Source organism: Malus sylvestris, chromosome 12 (genome assembly GCF_916048215.2).
Source record: "Malus sylvestris chromosome 12, drMalSylv7.2, whole genome shotgun sequence".
In the NCBI taxonomy this organism is placed as follows: Eukaryota; Viridiplantae; Streptophyta; class Magnoliopsida; order Rosales; family Rosaceae; genus Malus; species Malus sylvestris.
The window spans coordinates 25836689-25853370 of record NC_062271.1 but is presented as its reverse complement, the minus strand read 5'-3'; the positions used below and the strand labels follow the sequence as shown (position 1 = coordinate 25853370).

The window sequence follows — 16682 nt, the reverse complement described above, 5'->3', positions numbered from 1 at the left end:
CTAGCTACCATATTATTACCCACAAGGGTAAAGGAACATGACCACTGCTAGATAATTGGAAAGTCCCTGTGCGTCAACCTCTGTGCTCTGTGGCAAGGTAGACTAGCAAACAGGCCTAACCTTTACTCACATTCGAGAAAACACTCTCAACAATATTGCTTGCTTCAAGATCAAAGAGGCACCGTCCTCCGAATCTCGAGAGCCAGACTCCCAACATGATTACTTTCTCAAAAAGCGACGAGACACCACTCTCCGAATCTCGAGAGCCAAACTCCTAGCAGGATTGCTTTCTCAAAAATCGAAGAGGCACCGTTCTCCGAATCTCGAGAGACAGATCCCCGACAGGATGGCTTGTTCGAAAACCGAAAAGACACCGCTTTCTCAACTTCGAGAGCCCCTTAGATAAAGCTTGTTTGTAATCCTCACACCGCTTTCTCAACTTCGAGAGCCAGATCTCCTTGGATAAAGTTTGTCTGTAATCTTCACACGTAACATCAGCTTTCCAGATACCACAGACCACTTTTTCAAAGTGCTTTGACAGAGTTAAAACACGTGAAGTTGGCAGCTCCCATTACCGTGCTATGACCAAGCAGGGTAAAAGAATAGTATTACTCCTTCTTGTTATGGAGACTCCTATATATGTCGACCTCCATCCTCAACGGACAGGCAGACCTGCAAAAATGCTCAACCCTTCCTCATATCTGAGAGGGCACTCCCAACGAAGCCTCTCGAAATACTCAGCTTTCTTTCCCCCTAAGAATACCTCTACAAACAAGCTACACCAGAGCAAGAATATCTCATATCATCAGGGTTAAAAGCAAGAGTATCCCATATCATGCTTTTTCTCTGTCTTTTCCTTTGGCCTTGTTCTTACCTGCAAGACAAGAAGAAAGAGAGCAATCAATCAGCACTTGGAATCAAGCTTCCAATCCGGAACTGACTGCCTGGAACCCCATTGCTCTCGAGTACTCATCTTCAACATCTTATGCTTCCCGAGAAGATACCACATCTGCCTGAGGAACAAATAGGGTAAGTGAGAAGGATACAAGGAAGCATGTGGAGACAAGCGCAACAGAACACATGCCGATACATCCACTACTTTGTCAACAGCAAAAGTATCCCATATCAGCAGGGTCGAACGTACTCTAGATTTGATGGACTTGTTTTGACCCTCAAATTCTTCAGTCGACCTTATACTCTGGCGGAAACAAGAAAACCCTCAAGCCCAGTTCAAGAATAAGCCTATGGAAAGTTACTTCTTCAAAAGCAAAAGTATCTCATATCACCTTTTCTCCTTTTCTTCTCTTTATCCTTCATGCTACCTGCAAGATAAGGAGAAGGATAACAATCAGCTGGAACTCGAAATCAAACTTCTGATCTGGGACTGATTGCTTGGAGCTCTGATTGCTTACCTTGTCTGTCACCTCTTTCAGCAGACCCCCTAGCTCGGTGACTTGGGGGACTCCTACTACATGGTTTGTATCGCGCTTGACCAAGCCTGAAACTACAAGTAAGCGTTAAGTGAAATTGATACATTACCTTGTGCATCTCCACCAGTTAAAGATACCACCCCTGGAGGGAGGAAGAGTACTTCCAAAGAAGATGTCACATCTACCTATGAGACAGATAAGGCAAGTAAAGACGATACCACACTTCGGTACTTAAAAGTTTCGTGATTACGAGATCATTCTTCCACAATATTTCCTAATGTCATTTGTACTAAATCATTCACTTGTACTCACTAAAGGAGAGCTTGAACCTATATACTGTGTAAACCCTTCACAATTAATGAGAACTCCTTTACTCCGTGGACGTAGCCAATCTGGGTGAACCACGTACATCTTGTGTTTGCTTCCTGTCTCTATCCATTTACATACTCATCCACACTAATGATCGGAGCAATCTAGCGAAGATCACAAACTTAATATTTAAGATGATATTCTTTGGTGTATGCTTTTCGTAAACGATATAGTGTTGATAGATGAAACGCAGGAAGGGGTAAACGCGAAGCTTAACCTTTGGAGAAAAGTGTTGGAATCTAATGGTCTTCGCTTAAGCCGATCAAAGACAGAATATATGGAGTGCAAGTTCAGTGCAAACGGAGGCCAAAATGAGTTAGGGGTGAGGATCGAAGATCAGGAAATACCAAAGAGCGACCGTTTTCGCTACCTAGGATCTATCTTGCAAAAGAACGGAGAATTTGATGGAGATTTCACCCATAGAATACAAGTTGGATGGATGAAGTGGAAGAGTGCATCCGGCGTGTTGTGTGACCGTCGTAGGCCACTGAAGCTCAAGGGAAAATTTTATAGGACGGCAATAAGGTCGGCGATGCTGTATGGCACAGAATGTTGGGCGATGAAGCATCAACACGTACACAAAATGGGTGTAGCGGAGATGAGGATGCTTCGTTGGATGTGTGGGCACACGAAAAAGGATAAGATTAGGAATGAGGATATCCGAGGTAAAGTAGGAGTAGCCGAAATTGAAGGAAAGAGGAGAGAAAATCGGTTATGGTGGTTTGGACATGTGCAAAGAAGGCCTATGACGCTCCGGTTCGAAGATGTGACCACGAGACAGAGGTTCAGGGCCGAAGGGGTAGAGGAAGACCTAGAAAAACTTTGGAAGAGACCCTAAGAAAAGACTTAGAGTACTTGGATCTAACGGAGGACATGACACAAAACCGAGCGCAATGGCGTTCTAGGATTCATATAGCCGACCCCACTTAGTGGGAAAAGGCTTTGTTGTTGTTGTTGTTGTTGTATTCTTATTATGTCAATGTTGTTGATGTTTTTTTTGTTTTTTTGTTTTTTTAACAATGTTGTTTATTTTAAGTGAAGCGTGAAACTAATAAAGGAAAATTAGCAACATTTTTGGTATTTTCACGAAGAAATACATTGTTGGTATTTTCAAGAAGAAATTGACAAGTCCCTTTCTCATATACGAGAAAAACTTGTGTGGGGTTAAACGTGTCATTGGACAATGCCTAGTAGCACTACGATTCAATCAAAATTTGACACATGGTTAAATTTAACTACAATTTCCTATTTACATAAAAACTAAAAAATATTATTTCCAACATTAAAACAAATAAAACAAAAACACCCACTCAGACTACCTCCATCGGAAAAGCCTAAGAGATAAACTTAAATATGGGTTGACGTTGATAAGTTTCCTAAGTAAGGGATTAATTGGAATTGTATAGACTTTGGTCAAGAAAAAGATTACATATAATTGAATCCAAATTTGTTTTTTTGTTTTTGTTTTCCAATGATGAATCATTTTTTGCAAACACAAAATATTTCTGCTTTATTTTTCAAAGAATTAGGCTAACCATGACAAGAAAATATATGAAAATGGAAAATATAAAGTTTATCCCCTTGAAGTTTAGTCAAACGATACCAACATTTGCGCCGGAAGGGTGAATTCTCAGATGATGGAGGACTACTCTGATTGGGTGACTGGAGTCTATTTTTAATTTTACTAATCTTTATAATATCTTTTCAGTTTTTATGTAATTATATATGAAATCTTTAAAAGGTAACGTAACTCCAAAATCATAATTAAAAACCTTACCACATGTTAAATTTTGATTGAATCATAGTGCCATTAGATATTGTCCAGTGGTACGTTGAGCCCTTCACAAGTTTTTCTCCTCATATACAAATATTGAAGATATGCAATATATTAGAATAAACGTTCACAAGATCAATAGTTTAGCATGTGAATTAGTTATATATATCGTTTATAACAATAATCTTTTGATATCTTTAAATATTTTCGCGGTGGATAATTTTATTTAGCAGATTGTTTTTTACTTTTTACTTTATACAATTTGTTGCGACATTTAAACAATTTTTTTTTTTTTGTCTTAAGCTGCTTGCATAAGTTGTCCGTTTGGTTCCTTGGTCAGAGTTCTTCATGACATTACTGCAAAAGGGCAGGAGAGTGACGATGTGATAGATACAAGCACACACTTAATTTTTCTCTTCCTTTTTTTTTTTTATATATATTCTCGGTCTAATATCAACTCGTTTTTTTTTCTATGTGGGTCTAGGCATAGTTTCTCTGCTTATATTTTATCCGGTTACTTTCATTATAATCAATAAATTTGGTGGAGGAGGAACGGACGGAGGGTTCATCATGTTTACATTAATCATCCTCTCTCTTACATGGAGGATAGGTCATTTGCATACGACTATTGCCAAAAAGCTAATCTTGCCTCTTTCTTCATTTGAAGGGGAAAAAAGAATATTTTTGTTTTTGTCAAATGATATTCGAATAGGATTAAGATATACGTGTATATGTATATACGCACAAAAATACAACATGTTTTTTTATTGTTTTTTGATGGTTAGTATGTATCCAAATAAAATATATTTCTGGTTGCTGAATTTCAATCCGCATAGTTAATTGAACAAATAGGTTGTTCAATATTTAATCTCATGTCGTAGCCCAGTGTGTTTTGTTGACTCAACAAAAACACTAAAAATGACACAGTTTTACTCTTTGTTTTAACACTCCAAGTGTCTGTACGTAGTCTTAACCAATAAAGCTAGCTTGCTCTAGCTAAAGTTGAGGTGGGTTAAGTGTTACATCCAACTAATCTCTTGTTATACATAGAGTTTGTCTCTATATAATATTCTTAATGGAATCCTCAAATTAATAAAGTGATAATATATAGAATTCATTTAGCTATTAGGCAAAAGTTAACAAGCTACTAATTCCCATTTTCTTGGTTGTTTGGATTTGTGTAAGCTAAAGTTAACAATAGTTCAACCTAGCTAATATGGAAATGCGTGTGGACATTTTATGATTAGGTGAGGATGAGTGATAAAGAGAAATCTTTAATGGAATGGTAACAACGCCGTATAGTATTATTAATCTGTTATTTATATTATAGTTAGATAACATGATTTATATGTTTTGGACCTAGTTAGAATATTATAGTATTAATAAATACATATAGATGTTTCGAAAAAAGTGAATTTGTAATATCACATGGCGGTATAACAATCATGCGTACGCTGAAGATTTACTTGTTAATTAGTTCGACCCTACCACTTTCCTTCTTTGTGCAATTTGTGCCTATGACTCGAGCTCGACAAAGCAAGATATTGATTCTGAGGCGATTACTTATGCTCAGCAGGTGGATTCCAAGATCAGCGAGTTATAGGTAAAGTACTTCTCTCGTTTTTCTATTTCTGCATTTACTTTGAAGTGAGTTCCTTCATCTGTTATGCCATCTGCACCAAAACCTGATTATAGTTCTAAGCCTGAAGCTTTTAGAAGATTAACTGCGGAGGAAATCCAATTTAGGAAGAAAAATGGGTTGTGACTTTTGAATTGATACATTCCAAATGTCCATCGAAAATATAAGCAAATGACTGATTTTTAATTCAGTTGGTTAATAACATTGCACTTTACACTTAAAGTTCCTTTAACTTTATATGAAGTTTTTTTAGAATCTTACACCAATAATACTGAAACCGCAAAGTTAGGGACTTACAAGATTGAATAATAATATATCACATGCATGAGGATAATACATGCTCTACTTTTCTTTTGTCTAATGGAAAGAGTGTCAAGCTTGAAACTCCATGTCCCAGAAAGACACTACACTAACTGGGTGCTTTCTTTTCATGTATTGGTTAAAACTGTTGCTGCCACAGAAAACAAGTCAATTAGTCCTAAACGACAAGTGCAGGCTCAAATTACAAAAAGATAAATGTTCCGGAACTCTCACAAAAGCGTAGCTTTATATGGATCATATGTCATATCACAATTTAACGTTAATTTTTGTGTTAATATTATAAAACATTATGTTAAAAACATAAAATATTAACGAGTCTATGAAGAATTCTATTTTTGAGAAAATTCCGTCAACATTTCTCTCATAAGAATATTCGTACACAAATGGAAAACTCACCAATTACCTATAATACTTGTTTTCTTTTACGAAGCCAATCTGATTCATTCGACTGGTCCTATATAAAAACCAAACACAAAACAAATCCTCTTGCTAGGCCACATGATTCTCTTTTCATATATTGTACTGCATGCCATGTATGAATCCAAAGGTCTGAAAAGTGCATTGCGTTTGAAATACTCGAAGTCACTTTTTCTTTTGAAAAATAAAATAAAATTCGCACTTCCAACAGATTTTATAGGGTAGAAGTCTAGGCCTCTAGCAAAAGCTTTTAGTATTTGAATTTTCACTTCACTTTTACAGCTAAATAATGCAAAAATCTACTATGCTCTAGTTTATTTTATAAACCGCGATATTTGATTGTTAGATTTTGATCGTTAGTGTTAGAAAATCCTTGATGTCAAATTCTTTAATTTTAAATCATGAACGATTCTTCAATCACCTCCGAGGGATACTTGACAAAGAGTTTTTTTTTAAGTTATCTTGTCTCCTCTCTCTTTCCAGAAATGGCTGAAAGCTGAAGACCAAAGTGCCAGAAGGACCATTGAATTTTTCTGGGAAAAAAGCTTGAAAACATGAATTTTGTCCTCGAAGTGTGTCTTCTTTTCGTAGGGAAAAAACACAAGTTTGATTTGAAAAGGTGTCGGTCTTTGATGGGGTCCTCCCACAACCAGTTTGATGTGTAGTCCTGTATATGGTACCCAAAATTTGGTCGGGGTTCATGAAAATTGAAATGCTCAATTTCGGGGGAAAATTTTTAGTTGTGACAGAAACACGGATGGTTCAACATGTGTTTTTATGTAAGTAGTGAAAAATTTTAATTTTTAAGTTATTAACCTTTTAACACACATATCTAACCATTTACATAGACCATTTTATGTGACGATCACACTGAAAAATCTCTCCAATTTGAATTTCAGAAACCAAAATTCACGTATCCTCTTGGTTTCTCTAGCACGACGACAAGTGCATACATACAACACATGAGGATAACCACACACCCTCTACGCTTCAAGAAGAACTACCTGGGGATGCTATATTGTCAATATCTCAGCAAATCATATCAAATGTAAATCAATATCTCAGCGTAACATCTCAGGTGTAGAAAAGTTGCTTTGCTAATCTTTGGCCATATTCAAAACTTCTTGAGACACCGCAATGAATATACCTTAAGTCAATGACACGCTGTTATATGAATAAGTTAACCAGAACACAACGCATAATACATTTGAGATAAATCATTGTGACATCTCGGATCTCTTCTATACCCTAGCTAGGAGCGTAACATGGACAAAAACCCATCTCCACTTTCACATCCAGAAACACAAGAAACTTGTGAACAAATTAAAGACTGAATTTTGACAACAGGGCTGTCTTCCAAAACTGAAAACATGAACTCTTTGATTAAAAAGTAAGGAAATTTATTAGAAACAAGACAAACTAACCAAGAAAATTAAGACTAACAATTTACAGCTACAGTTTTTTTGGTTTTCTCGAAATTTGTAATTTGTAATTACTTGGACCCAATGTCAGTGAGATCAAACCAGATTTGCTTGAACACCTTGATGATCATCTCATGGTACTCATCAGAATTCAAGGAAAGATAACATGCAAGAAGATCTTCCAAATCCTTGGACGCCTTGATGTTGTTCTCCATGATCATCTCCACCATTGATTCCCTGAAATCCCTCTGGGGATCAAACGATGTCTTGACAATTGCAAAGCTGTCGGAGATGCTCCTCCGCTTCGAGCTCGAATTCGACGACACGCTCCGCCGGCTGAGGCAGGCCTGGTTGATCTTCCGGTTGGAAATCCTCGGCGAATTCCGAAGGCGGAAGCCAGGAGATATAGCTGCATTTGATGAAGGAAGCCTTCTACCAGCGCTGTTAGTAATATTCCTCTGTTCTTTCTTCTTGTTCTTGTTCTTCTTCACTTCGCTCACCATTTCGCTGAATTTTGCTGGCTTGGTTATAATCGGAGGGAGCTCGAGCCCGGAAAACGAATCCAAACCATCACCCGGCGATTCTGAAATTCTCACATCGGATAATTTCATGGCCAGTGACGCCTTTTCGACGTCGATAACGACGTCTTTTTCGCCGGAGTCAGCATGGTAAGCGGAGAGAACGCGGTCGCACCGGAATTCAGGCTCATCGTCGTCGTCGAGAAACTCCGTCTCTGACGGCGGGTCTGGAGAGCTGTCGAAGGAGGAAGACGACCCTGTCTCAGGTGGGGATTGGGATCTAGTCCAGACGGATTCAATGGTGGTGTAGCGGCAGCCGCAGCCGGCGGAAACAGAGGAAGTTAGGAGGTTGGGATCGGAGGAGGGCAAGGTGGTAGTTCTGTTCCTCGGTTTCTGTCTGTTGGATTTTTTTGGTGGTGGGTCATTGGTGGGGGAGGAGGAGGTGGGGCATCCGTGAGATGGGGCAGGCGCAGGGGAGGTGAGCTCTCTTGTGAAGTAGTAAGACTGTCTTGGGGGGTAGTGGAGGTGGTGGGGCAGTTGCGGCTTTGGCTTTGAGGGCTCTGTAAAAAATTTTGCTGTTGGAGAAGAAGAAGCAAATGGGGGTTGTTTTTTCTTCTTGGATTGCTTTTTTCTGGGTTTGCTCATGTCTTTCAGCTTGCTAAACCAGGAATGGGGCATCATATCTGATAATTTAAACTTATGGTTTCCCATCACAACCCCTCTCTCTCTCCTCTCTCACTTTCTCTCTCTCCAACTCAGTAATCTGTAAAACAAAGGAAGAAGGAAGGAAGAGATGAGTTTTTTGGCACTCACACTCACGCTCACGATCACGCTCACACTGCTGCTGATATTGAAAGATAAATAAGGGGGAGTTTTATTGGAATTTTCTGAGGGCAAGGGGTAGGGGTCCACCAAGGGGAAAAAATTTGGCATCAAGAAGGGGCGCCAGGTGGTGAAATGGCTATCCTTCTGGTAGCCCGCCCATAAAGAAAGTTTGTTTTCTTGTCCAATTTACCATGATGACTATTTTATTTACTTTTTTAACAACCTCTTTTATATTTAGGATGGTACCATCACACTTTCTTTTTTAACTTTTTACACATTTATTTTAAATTTTAATTGTTGAGTCGAATGAATAAAAACAATCAAAAGTTATAAATTAACAAAAAGTATGTGAAAGATAAAAATAAGTGTATATATAGCATCATTTAAAATTTATGTCTTTCAATAAAATGATGCCCTAAGTTATTGTCTTTTTAAAGAAAATGATTCTTTATTTAAAGTATTTTGCACCTTTTTTGTATTTCTTTTCTCTTGTTCTATGAGGGGTTAGGTTTATGTCCCTCCCTGTCTAGGTGTATCTTCTTTTTTCTTATCAATAAATTTCCCTCGTACCGCCGAGGTTCTCCAAAAAAAAAAAAAAAAAAAAAAAAAAAAAAAAAAAAAAAAAAAAAAAAAAAAAAAAGTATTTTGACTAATATTGTGTAACAGTCTCATCTTCCTTGATTTTATGGCTACTTCTTAATTTAACGATAAAGCAAAAAGCACAACATTAAAAGGTATATGACCACCTACCATTAGATTAAGATTGAATTGTGAGTGACAACAAATTTAATAGATCATAGAATTCAGAAGAACGAAACTCTACATTGTAACAGTATTACCCTCTTTTATAAGTAGGAGTAAGGGCGGAGCTAGGATTTTGTACGTCAGTGGGATAACATTACTTAAGAAAAAGGGAGAAAAAACCAAGGATCACCAAATATGGGCTAAATGAGTGAAACACTGGCCAAGAACCATATGCAGCAATATATCTTGAAAACTTCAATAACCATGACCACACAAAGGAGCTATATTCTAGTCAGCAAGCCAGGTCAGCTCCAAATAAATTTCGAGCAGGTCGTCGAGCAGGCCACATTTAGCTCTTTGACAAAGCTTTTATGTGGAGCTCACATGAGAGTCCTCTCTCTCTCTCTCTCTCTCTCTCTCTCTCTCTCTCTCTCTCTCTCTCTCTCTCTCTCAAAACACGAAACTATTAGTGTATAACCATATAATGCTGAAAATGAAAAAAAAATATAGTCTAAAACTACACATTCAAAATATAATATTTTAGATAGCTAAAATATAGTCCCCACTGTTAGAGATGGCCTAAAAGAAAAATGAATGATAATAAGTTTAATGTGCTTCCTTGCACATATAATGTTTATGCCATATGGGGTTAGATTGAGCTTATCAATATGGTAAGTCGTGGGCTAGATATGTCTAAAGTAAGTTGTCTTAGGCTATAATCCATCCCATGGAGGCTAAGAACAACTCCTCTCTTAAATGAAAGGTCATATGTTCGCCTCTCATTAATATGAACTCGATATCTAATTATGACTAGTTAATTGCATGACTTTGTCCAAATTTTGCCCCGCTAACATTTTATTTAAAGAAAAAAAAAACTGAATCTCTCTCTTTCTCCTTCTTTCAGTTTTGTCGCTATTTTCTTTTGGAGCTATTTTTTTCGTGACTGAGAGGTTGTTTCTGATAGTACCATGGCTTATCAGTGTTCTCCATTTCTTTTCCAACCATTTTGTCAAAATGGCTTACATGCAGCCTGGGCTGGTAGGGTCCGGAAGAGGATCCTCTTCGGATCCATTTTGTAAGGATCTTAGGAATTCTTACATTCTAACCGTTCATCGTACATCTTGCGGTCAGTTTTTATCAGGTACTATTTTTGTTTAATATAAAATAAAAAAGTCAAATGATTTCTAATCGCACGATTCACGATGAATGACTAAGATGTGGGGATCCTAGAATGGGATCCAAATCCGTTAGGTCCTAACCTGCACAGTAACACAAGGGACCCAGAATATCACAACTCTTAGGCCTTTTTGGTTACATATAGATAAAACTACCCCAAAGGACAACTTTCTTATGTTAAAACGATCACTGTTACTCTTGGACTTTGGGGACCTCTCTGAGAGTTGCCACTCATTCAACTTCAGAAGCAAACACAGATTTTTGTCGTACAATGAATGGCCATAAGCACTAGTTTTTATGCATAATCTATTGTTTGTTGGAGACTGACTGACCCATGTTTCTTTCATCATCCAAGTCCAACCCGAAATGAAAACCCTAGTCCAAGTAACAACGAAACCCTAAACCACAAACTCGTAGTACTGTACAAAATGGGACAAGGATAACTAGAAGAGCCATTGGGGTTCCAAGAAGAGGATTATATCGACAGGCATAAGTCCAAGAAAAATCGATTTTTTGGTTTTTTGAAATTGGAGACCTGGTGTTAGATATGTGACTTAATATGTTGCTTTTTTTATGAAAGTGGCAAGACTCACAAAACGCATTGCTTTGTCGTGAAATACGAGTTTTTTATTTTATCTGTGTCAATAATTTTATAATTTTTTCATGTTTAGCTAGGATTTTGTAAAGAGTTGTATCGTATTCAATTTGAAAATAATTTATAATTTTCTTCTAAATAATAAATATATTTGTACTCATTAGTTTCAAAAACGGAGAAAAGTTGAATCTAAGAAGGAAAACAGGCCCTAAAGTTTGAGTTTGTACTCCAGTTACTCTTCTCAGTTTTGTTTAATAAACTTGAGTTTTCTTATCATTATTGTTCCTAGCTAGCTAGGGTTTAAGGCTGGTTTGCCCATTTATAAGACAGTTTTAAAGTTTTTTTTATTTTTTATTTTTATTTATTTTTATTTTAAAAGCAGAGACTTGCAGATAGTACGATCATGGTGAAGTTGCTTGCTGCTGTTGGCTCTTGGATGACCACACACACACACATATATATGAAACAGTTTTAAAAGCCAGCCAACAAGCGAAACAGTGGGTACAATGGGCATGGGTTTGATTCACATTCAGAAGGTTTGAGAGCCCTATAATTCCCGGTCAAAGAATATTGGTCCCCCTTTCGTCCTGCTGCTGCTGAGCCGTCTGAAAGTAACCGGACCAAACCCAGCCAAAACGGTAAGTACTATATGATATATACATATAAAGAAGAAGAGAGGGGACCAACTGGAATTTGTCCTCCTTAGGGACAGGTTTTTGGAGTTTATCACAATTATTTGTGTGTAGAAGGAGGAGGAGGACAACAAAGAATTAAAACTCCAGGCCTGCCCAATATTTATGCCAATTCATATGTGTGAATTGCAGAAGTTTTGGGACCTTTGGTTTTGGTTTTGGTTTTGGTGGGAATGTTTGTTCGGCACATGCAAGAGTATGGCTATATATATACTTCTAGACAACTTGGTCTTGGATGGATATTAGAGTTGATGGTAGAGTGAGACAACGTAGTCCTTGGATTCATTGGAAATTTGGTTTGATCTCAACTATTGAACTGATTAAATTTAATATATTGATCATAATAACCGCCTATTGATGTATTGACAACATAGAGGTGAAAGATTGACGACTTATATCGCAAGAGTGGTGTTATCTATACACATCTTTTTACAATTCACATACTCCTCTCAATTTCCTGTCGAATCAAATAAATTGAAGAAAATCAAATAACAGAAATAATTAATAATGTGTAAGAGGTAAAGCAAGATTTGTGGATAGCACCACCCATATAGTAATCATATATCGATGCCATACTAAAATGTTGATCATTTCAGCAATCGAGGTTTAAAACTTGATCATTTTGGACAATTTCCCAAAGAGAAACCTCATTACTTTCCCTTACAAATGAGGACGCATGTATCCGGCTCTATAAAATTCCCAATTTGGAAATGGCTCAATTCCAGAAGTTTGGGCTTAGACTTAGGCCCGTTCGCACTTATTGGGCTCTTTGAACAATTATATCCAAGCACATTTTAGCGGAGGAGATGAGTAAGTTAGATTATTATGCCTCAGTCAATCAGGTACAACTACTCTTGTTAAGTGTTTAGTAGTTCATCTAATTTAAAATTGAAACTAATGTGGTTACTAAGTTAATCTTTTTCTAAATAAATAGCTTTATATGATTTTTTTTATTTTTTTTGGGAAAGCTAGACGGTACGAGGGTAATTTTATTGATAACGAAAAAATAAGTTACACCTAAACAGGGAGAACATAAAACTTATCCCTAAAAAAACAGAGACAATAAAAAGGCATACACGAAAAAGAAGGGAGAGACATAAACCATACCCTTCTAGAAACAACAAACGAGAATGATACAAAGAAAATTAGGGGGGGGCATGAAACCTAACCCCTCTAAAACCAAACCTAAAGGTCTAAACCTGCAAAACAAGTCAAACAATCCCATAAAGTTAGGAGGAAAAAAAAAGTGAGACGAACTTGGATGCCAACATGCCACTTTTTATGATAGTTAATGATAAACTAAATGGACAAAATTAGAAACTTAGAAAAAATGTGAATATATACTGAGTTGGACAAACATAGACACCTAATGGTCGTTTCTCCAGCAACCATAGTCCCGCCCTCATTTTAAGCGTCAAATTCCTCCCAACTCAAACTAAATTCTTTGAATTTCTTGATATTATGGCGTGACTTGTGTTTTCTTTCCATTTGCTTAGTAAACGTTAAAGCAATCCGTAATCATAATCTCTAATACTTTATTTTAATGAGATTGATTCTGGATTAAATATACGCGCGATGAATACCGACATTTTTTTCACATTAAGAGGAGAGATGGTGAAGATGGCAAAACAAATGCACAAGAGATATTGGTATGTTTCTCAATTCAGGAGATGTGGTGAGACGAATGGAAACAAATATATTAAAGAATGAATGGGATTTTTTATTTTCATCTAATCGTGAAACAAATCGAAACAAAGAAAATAGAAATCTTTACTATCAAATTCGATCAAATTAGAGCTCGTTTGGATGTGCTTTTAAAATGATTGAAAACGCTTTTGATGAAAATATTTTTAGAACCAATATTCAATAAATATGCAAGTAAATTCAGGAAAAGCCCTTAGTGCTTTCTGGAAGAAGCACATAACTGGTGTTTCTTGCAAAAAGTATTTAAGTGCTTTTGGAATCTAAAAATATTTTCTTTAAAAATACTTTTAATTATTTTAAAAGCACATCCAACCGACACTTTAATGACCACCAAATTTAGTCAGCTTGCCACTACTGTTGTTGTTGCCGATGTACTCACATGATTCACCGTTGAATATCCCCCCTCCGCTACCTCACTATCCAAACCGGCAGCCCATCTCCTCAGAATCCTCAATAGAGACGCCGCCTTCCGCCTCGCCCTCACCGTCCCCACCCCCATCAATTCCCATATCACCCTCTCAATCCCTGGCATTGACGCCAATTCCGCCACCATCTCCGATCCCCCTTTTCGACAGATTGTCACCAGCGTGGCCGCCGCGCTCTCCCTCGCCCTCTCCGACCCTTCTCTCAACACACTCCCCAATTTTCTAATCGCGCGATGCGCCGCCGCAATGGCCAGTAATCCGCCGCTTCTCACCACAATTTCCAACACAGTAACCGCCTCCTCCGGCAGCCCCTCCATCACTTGCACGGTCATTTCCACCACCCCGCCTTCCACCAATCTCGCCACTGCCTCCCTCTCTCCCGCCAAATTCAGTATCGCCACCATGGCGTCCTTTTTAAAACACCCGCGCTCGGGCCCATCCCTCGCCAACTCCACTAACCCCTTTATGACACGTGTCTTCTTCCCGAGTCTCTTCCTGTACGCCTGCACACCTGATAAACTGAATATCGTAGCCGCCGCATTCCCCTTCGCCTCCCAGGTGGCCCCCGACCTCAGCACCTCGATAACGCCGTTAAGAGCTCCGTCAGTCTCCATGATCCGCGTTTTGTTCGCTTCCAAGATAGAAAGGTTAAGAATCGTCGTCACGGCGTTAACCTGCAGGTTCGGATGGGTCTCTCCCACGTCGGAGCTTAAGTACCGTACAAGCAAAGGAATAGCCCCGGCCTCCGCAATGCAGGCGCGACAGTCGGAGTCCGTCTTCGCCAGACTCCGGAGCTCGTAAACGACGCCGTTCGCCGCCTCCATCGACTGAGACACCGAAAGCTTGTTGACCAAAAACGAGCCCGTCATCCGCGTAGCTTCTAGCGCCGCCTTGTTCTTTTTTACGGCGTTGACTAGCCCCTTACTATTCTCCGAGGTTTCGAAAGGGACTCTCTGCTCGCGGCACCACATGGCGATGAGATTTTTCAACGCGCGATTCGGTATGATCTCCATGTGGGCCAGGGCCTGACCTGTCTTGGGACACGTGTTGTGTCCTGATTCGATCCACAGCTTGATGGAATCACGATCGTATGTCTGGCCGGTGGCCACGGTGACCGGGTCCCGCATTAGCTCCAAACTGATCGGACACCGAAAATCTACCGGGAAACTTAATTCCGATGCCGATTTACGGCGGATTAGGTCCGATCCGGGTGTGGATGCTCCAAATAACACGCACTTGCCGTAGCGAACGAGTCCGACGAGGGAGATGAGCTGCGACTTGGGTTTCTCCTCCGTCTGGTTCTGGAACTCGTCCTGGAGGCTCTCGAGCTCCTCTCTGCAATTCGAAGCGTCGCGAATCCCTAATTGCGCGAAGATTTCAGAGAGCTTGGAGTGGTCAGGGACGATCTCGCTCCTGAGGCGGTCGAGCATGGAGCAAACCTCGCGGCGGAGGGCGTCGTCTCTCGGATCGACGAGCGATTTTGTGGTGCTGCGGGAGCACTGGCTGCGGAGGAGGGAGACGACCTCCCGGACATCGTCGTTTAATCGGAGCTCCTTGACGGGGAGGATGTCAAGCAAGGTAGAGAGGTCGAGGGTGAGCTCGTGGAAGCTGTTGGCGAGGGACTCGGTCTGGAGGAGCAGCCACATCCGGCTCCCGTTGGAGGAATCTTCCATGAGAGTCTGGATCCTCTGGAGCAGGATGTAGAGCTCCTGGAAGCAGAGGAGGGCGGAGGGGGAGAAGACGGCGGTGGAGCTCCTGATGATGTCTTCGAAGAGGATGGAGAGGAGGGTTGACTTGCGGATCATGGAGCGGGAGGTGCGGCGGCGGAGGAAGTGGAGAGGCTCGACGGAGGAGATTTCATGGGAGAGATGGTGGAGGGAGCGGAGGAGGGTCTGGTCAGAGAGCTTGGGCGACACGAACGCCCCCGCCGTGGGCCGGCGTTTTGGCGGCGGGAATGCTTTGGGAGATATTGTCATGAGAAATTAGGGAAATTACAGAAAGGGGAAGGGGTTTGGGTGGTATTTTGTACTTTACAATTTATACAGAGGGGGTGGGGGGGGCAGGGAATTTGGAGAGGGAATTTGAGTGTGTTTGGATGTATTGAGGAAAGTGATAAGCAATGGAGTTGGCGTGAGGTTGAGAGGGCAGGAAGCAGGCCTTTGTGTCGACAACAAAGGATGTGACCAGAGTTGGGAGGGTGCGGTGAAATTGGAGCCGTTGGATACTGGATGAAGTTTTGAACTGCTGCCGTGCCTTTTCTGATTTCCCAAATTTGTAAAGATCTGTTTGTACAAATGAATTATGCTGAAAATAATTGAGGGAATATTGACTTGGCAATCAAGTTAATAAACTCTTTAGGACTCTCGGTGTCTTAAGGAAATAAACATATTTGAGTCCTAATTACATGCAATCAATTAAGCGCCTTTATTAAGTAAATATAAGGAATAAGAGTCATGATGAGACTATAATTGATGAGATATGATTTGTGTTGATATCCTTTCCGATAATAGGAAGGAATTGATTGAAACCCTATCTATATAACCTAGGAGCCGTTCCTGCTTCCATACCGATAGAAACTCACAAAAACTATAAGCCTATTTCGATAGTAGAGTTCATTTAGAGGTACTGGAAG

General features: G+C 39.6%; 2 protein-coding genes across 2 annotated transcripts; both read right to left on the bottom strand.

Moving 5' to 3' along the window:
• Positions 1-7304: 7304 nt before the first annotated feature.
• On the bottom strand, positions 7305-8701 carry LOC126591759 (transcription repressor OFP2-like). Its single transcript, XM_050257441.1, has one exon. The coding sequence runs from the start codon at positions 8598-8600 to the stop codon at positions 7443-7445; it is 1158 nt and encodes a 385-aa protein (XP_050113398.1). The 5' UTR covers positions 8601-8701; the 3' UTR covers positions 7305-7442.
• A 4919-nt stretch (positions 8702-13620) lies between these two features.
• On the bottom strand, positions 13621-16258 carry LOC126591757 (U-box domain-containing protein 16-like). The gene has a single exon (XM_050257439.1). The coding sequence runs from the start codon at positions 16024-16026 to the stop codon at positions 13966-13968; it is 2061 nt and encodes a 686-aa protein (XP_050113396.1). The 5' UTR covers positions 16027-16258; the 3' UTR covers positions 13621-13965.
• Between the last annotated feature and the right edge of the window lie 424 nt (positions 16259-16682).

Coding starts and splice junctions, on each gene's coding strand:
- LOC126591759 (XM_050257441.1), bottom strand. CDS start 8,600: ATGGGAAACCATAAGTTTAAATTATCAGATATGATGCCCCATTCCTGG.
- LOC126591757 (XM_050257439.1), bottom strand. CDS start 16,026: ATGACAATATCTCCCAAAGCATTCCCGCCGCCAAAACGCCGGCCCACG.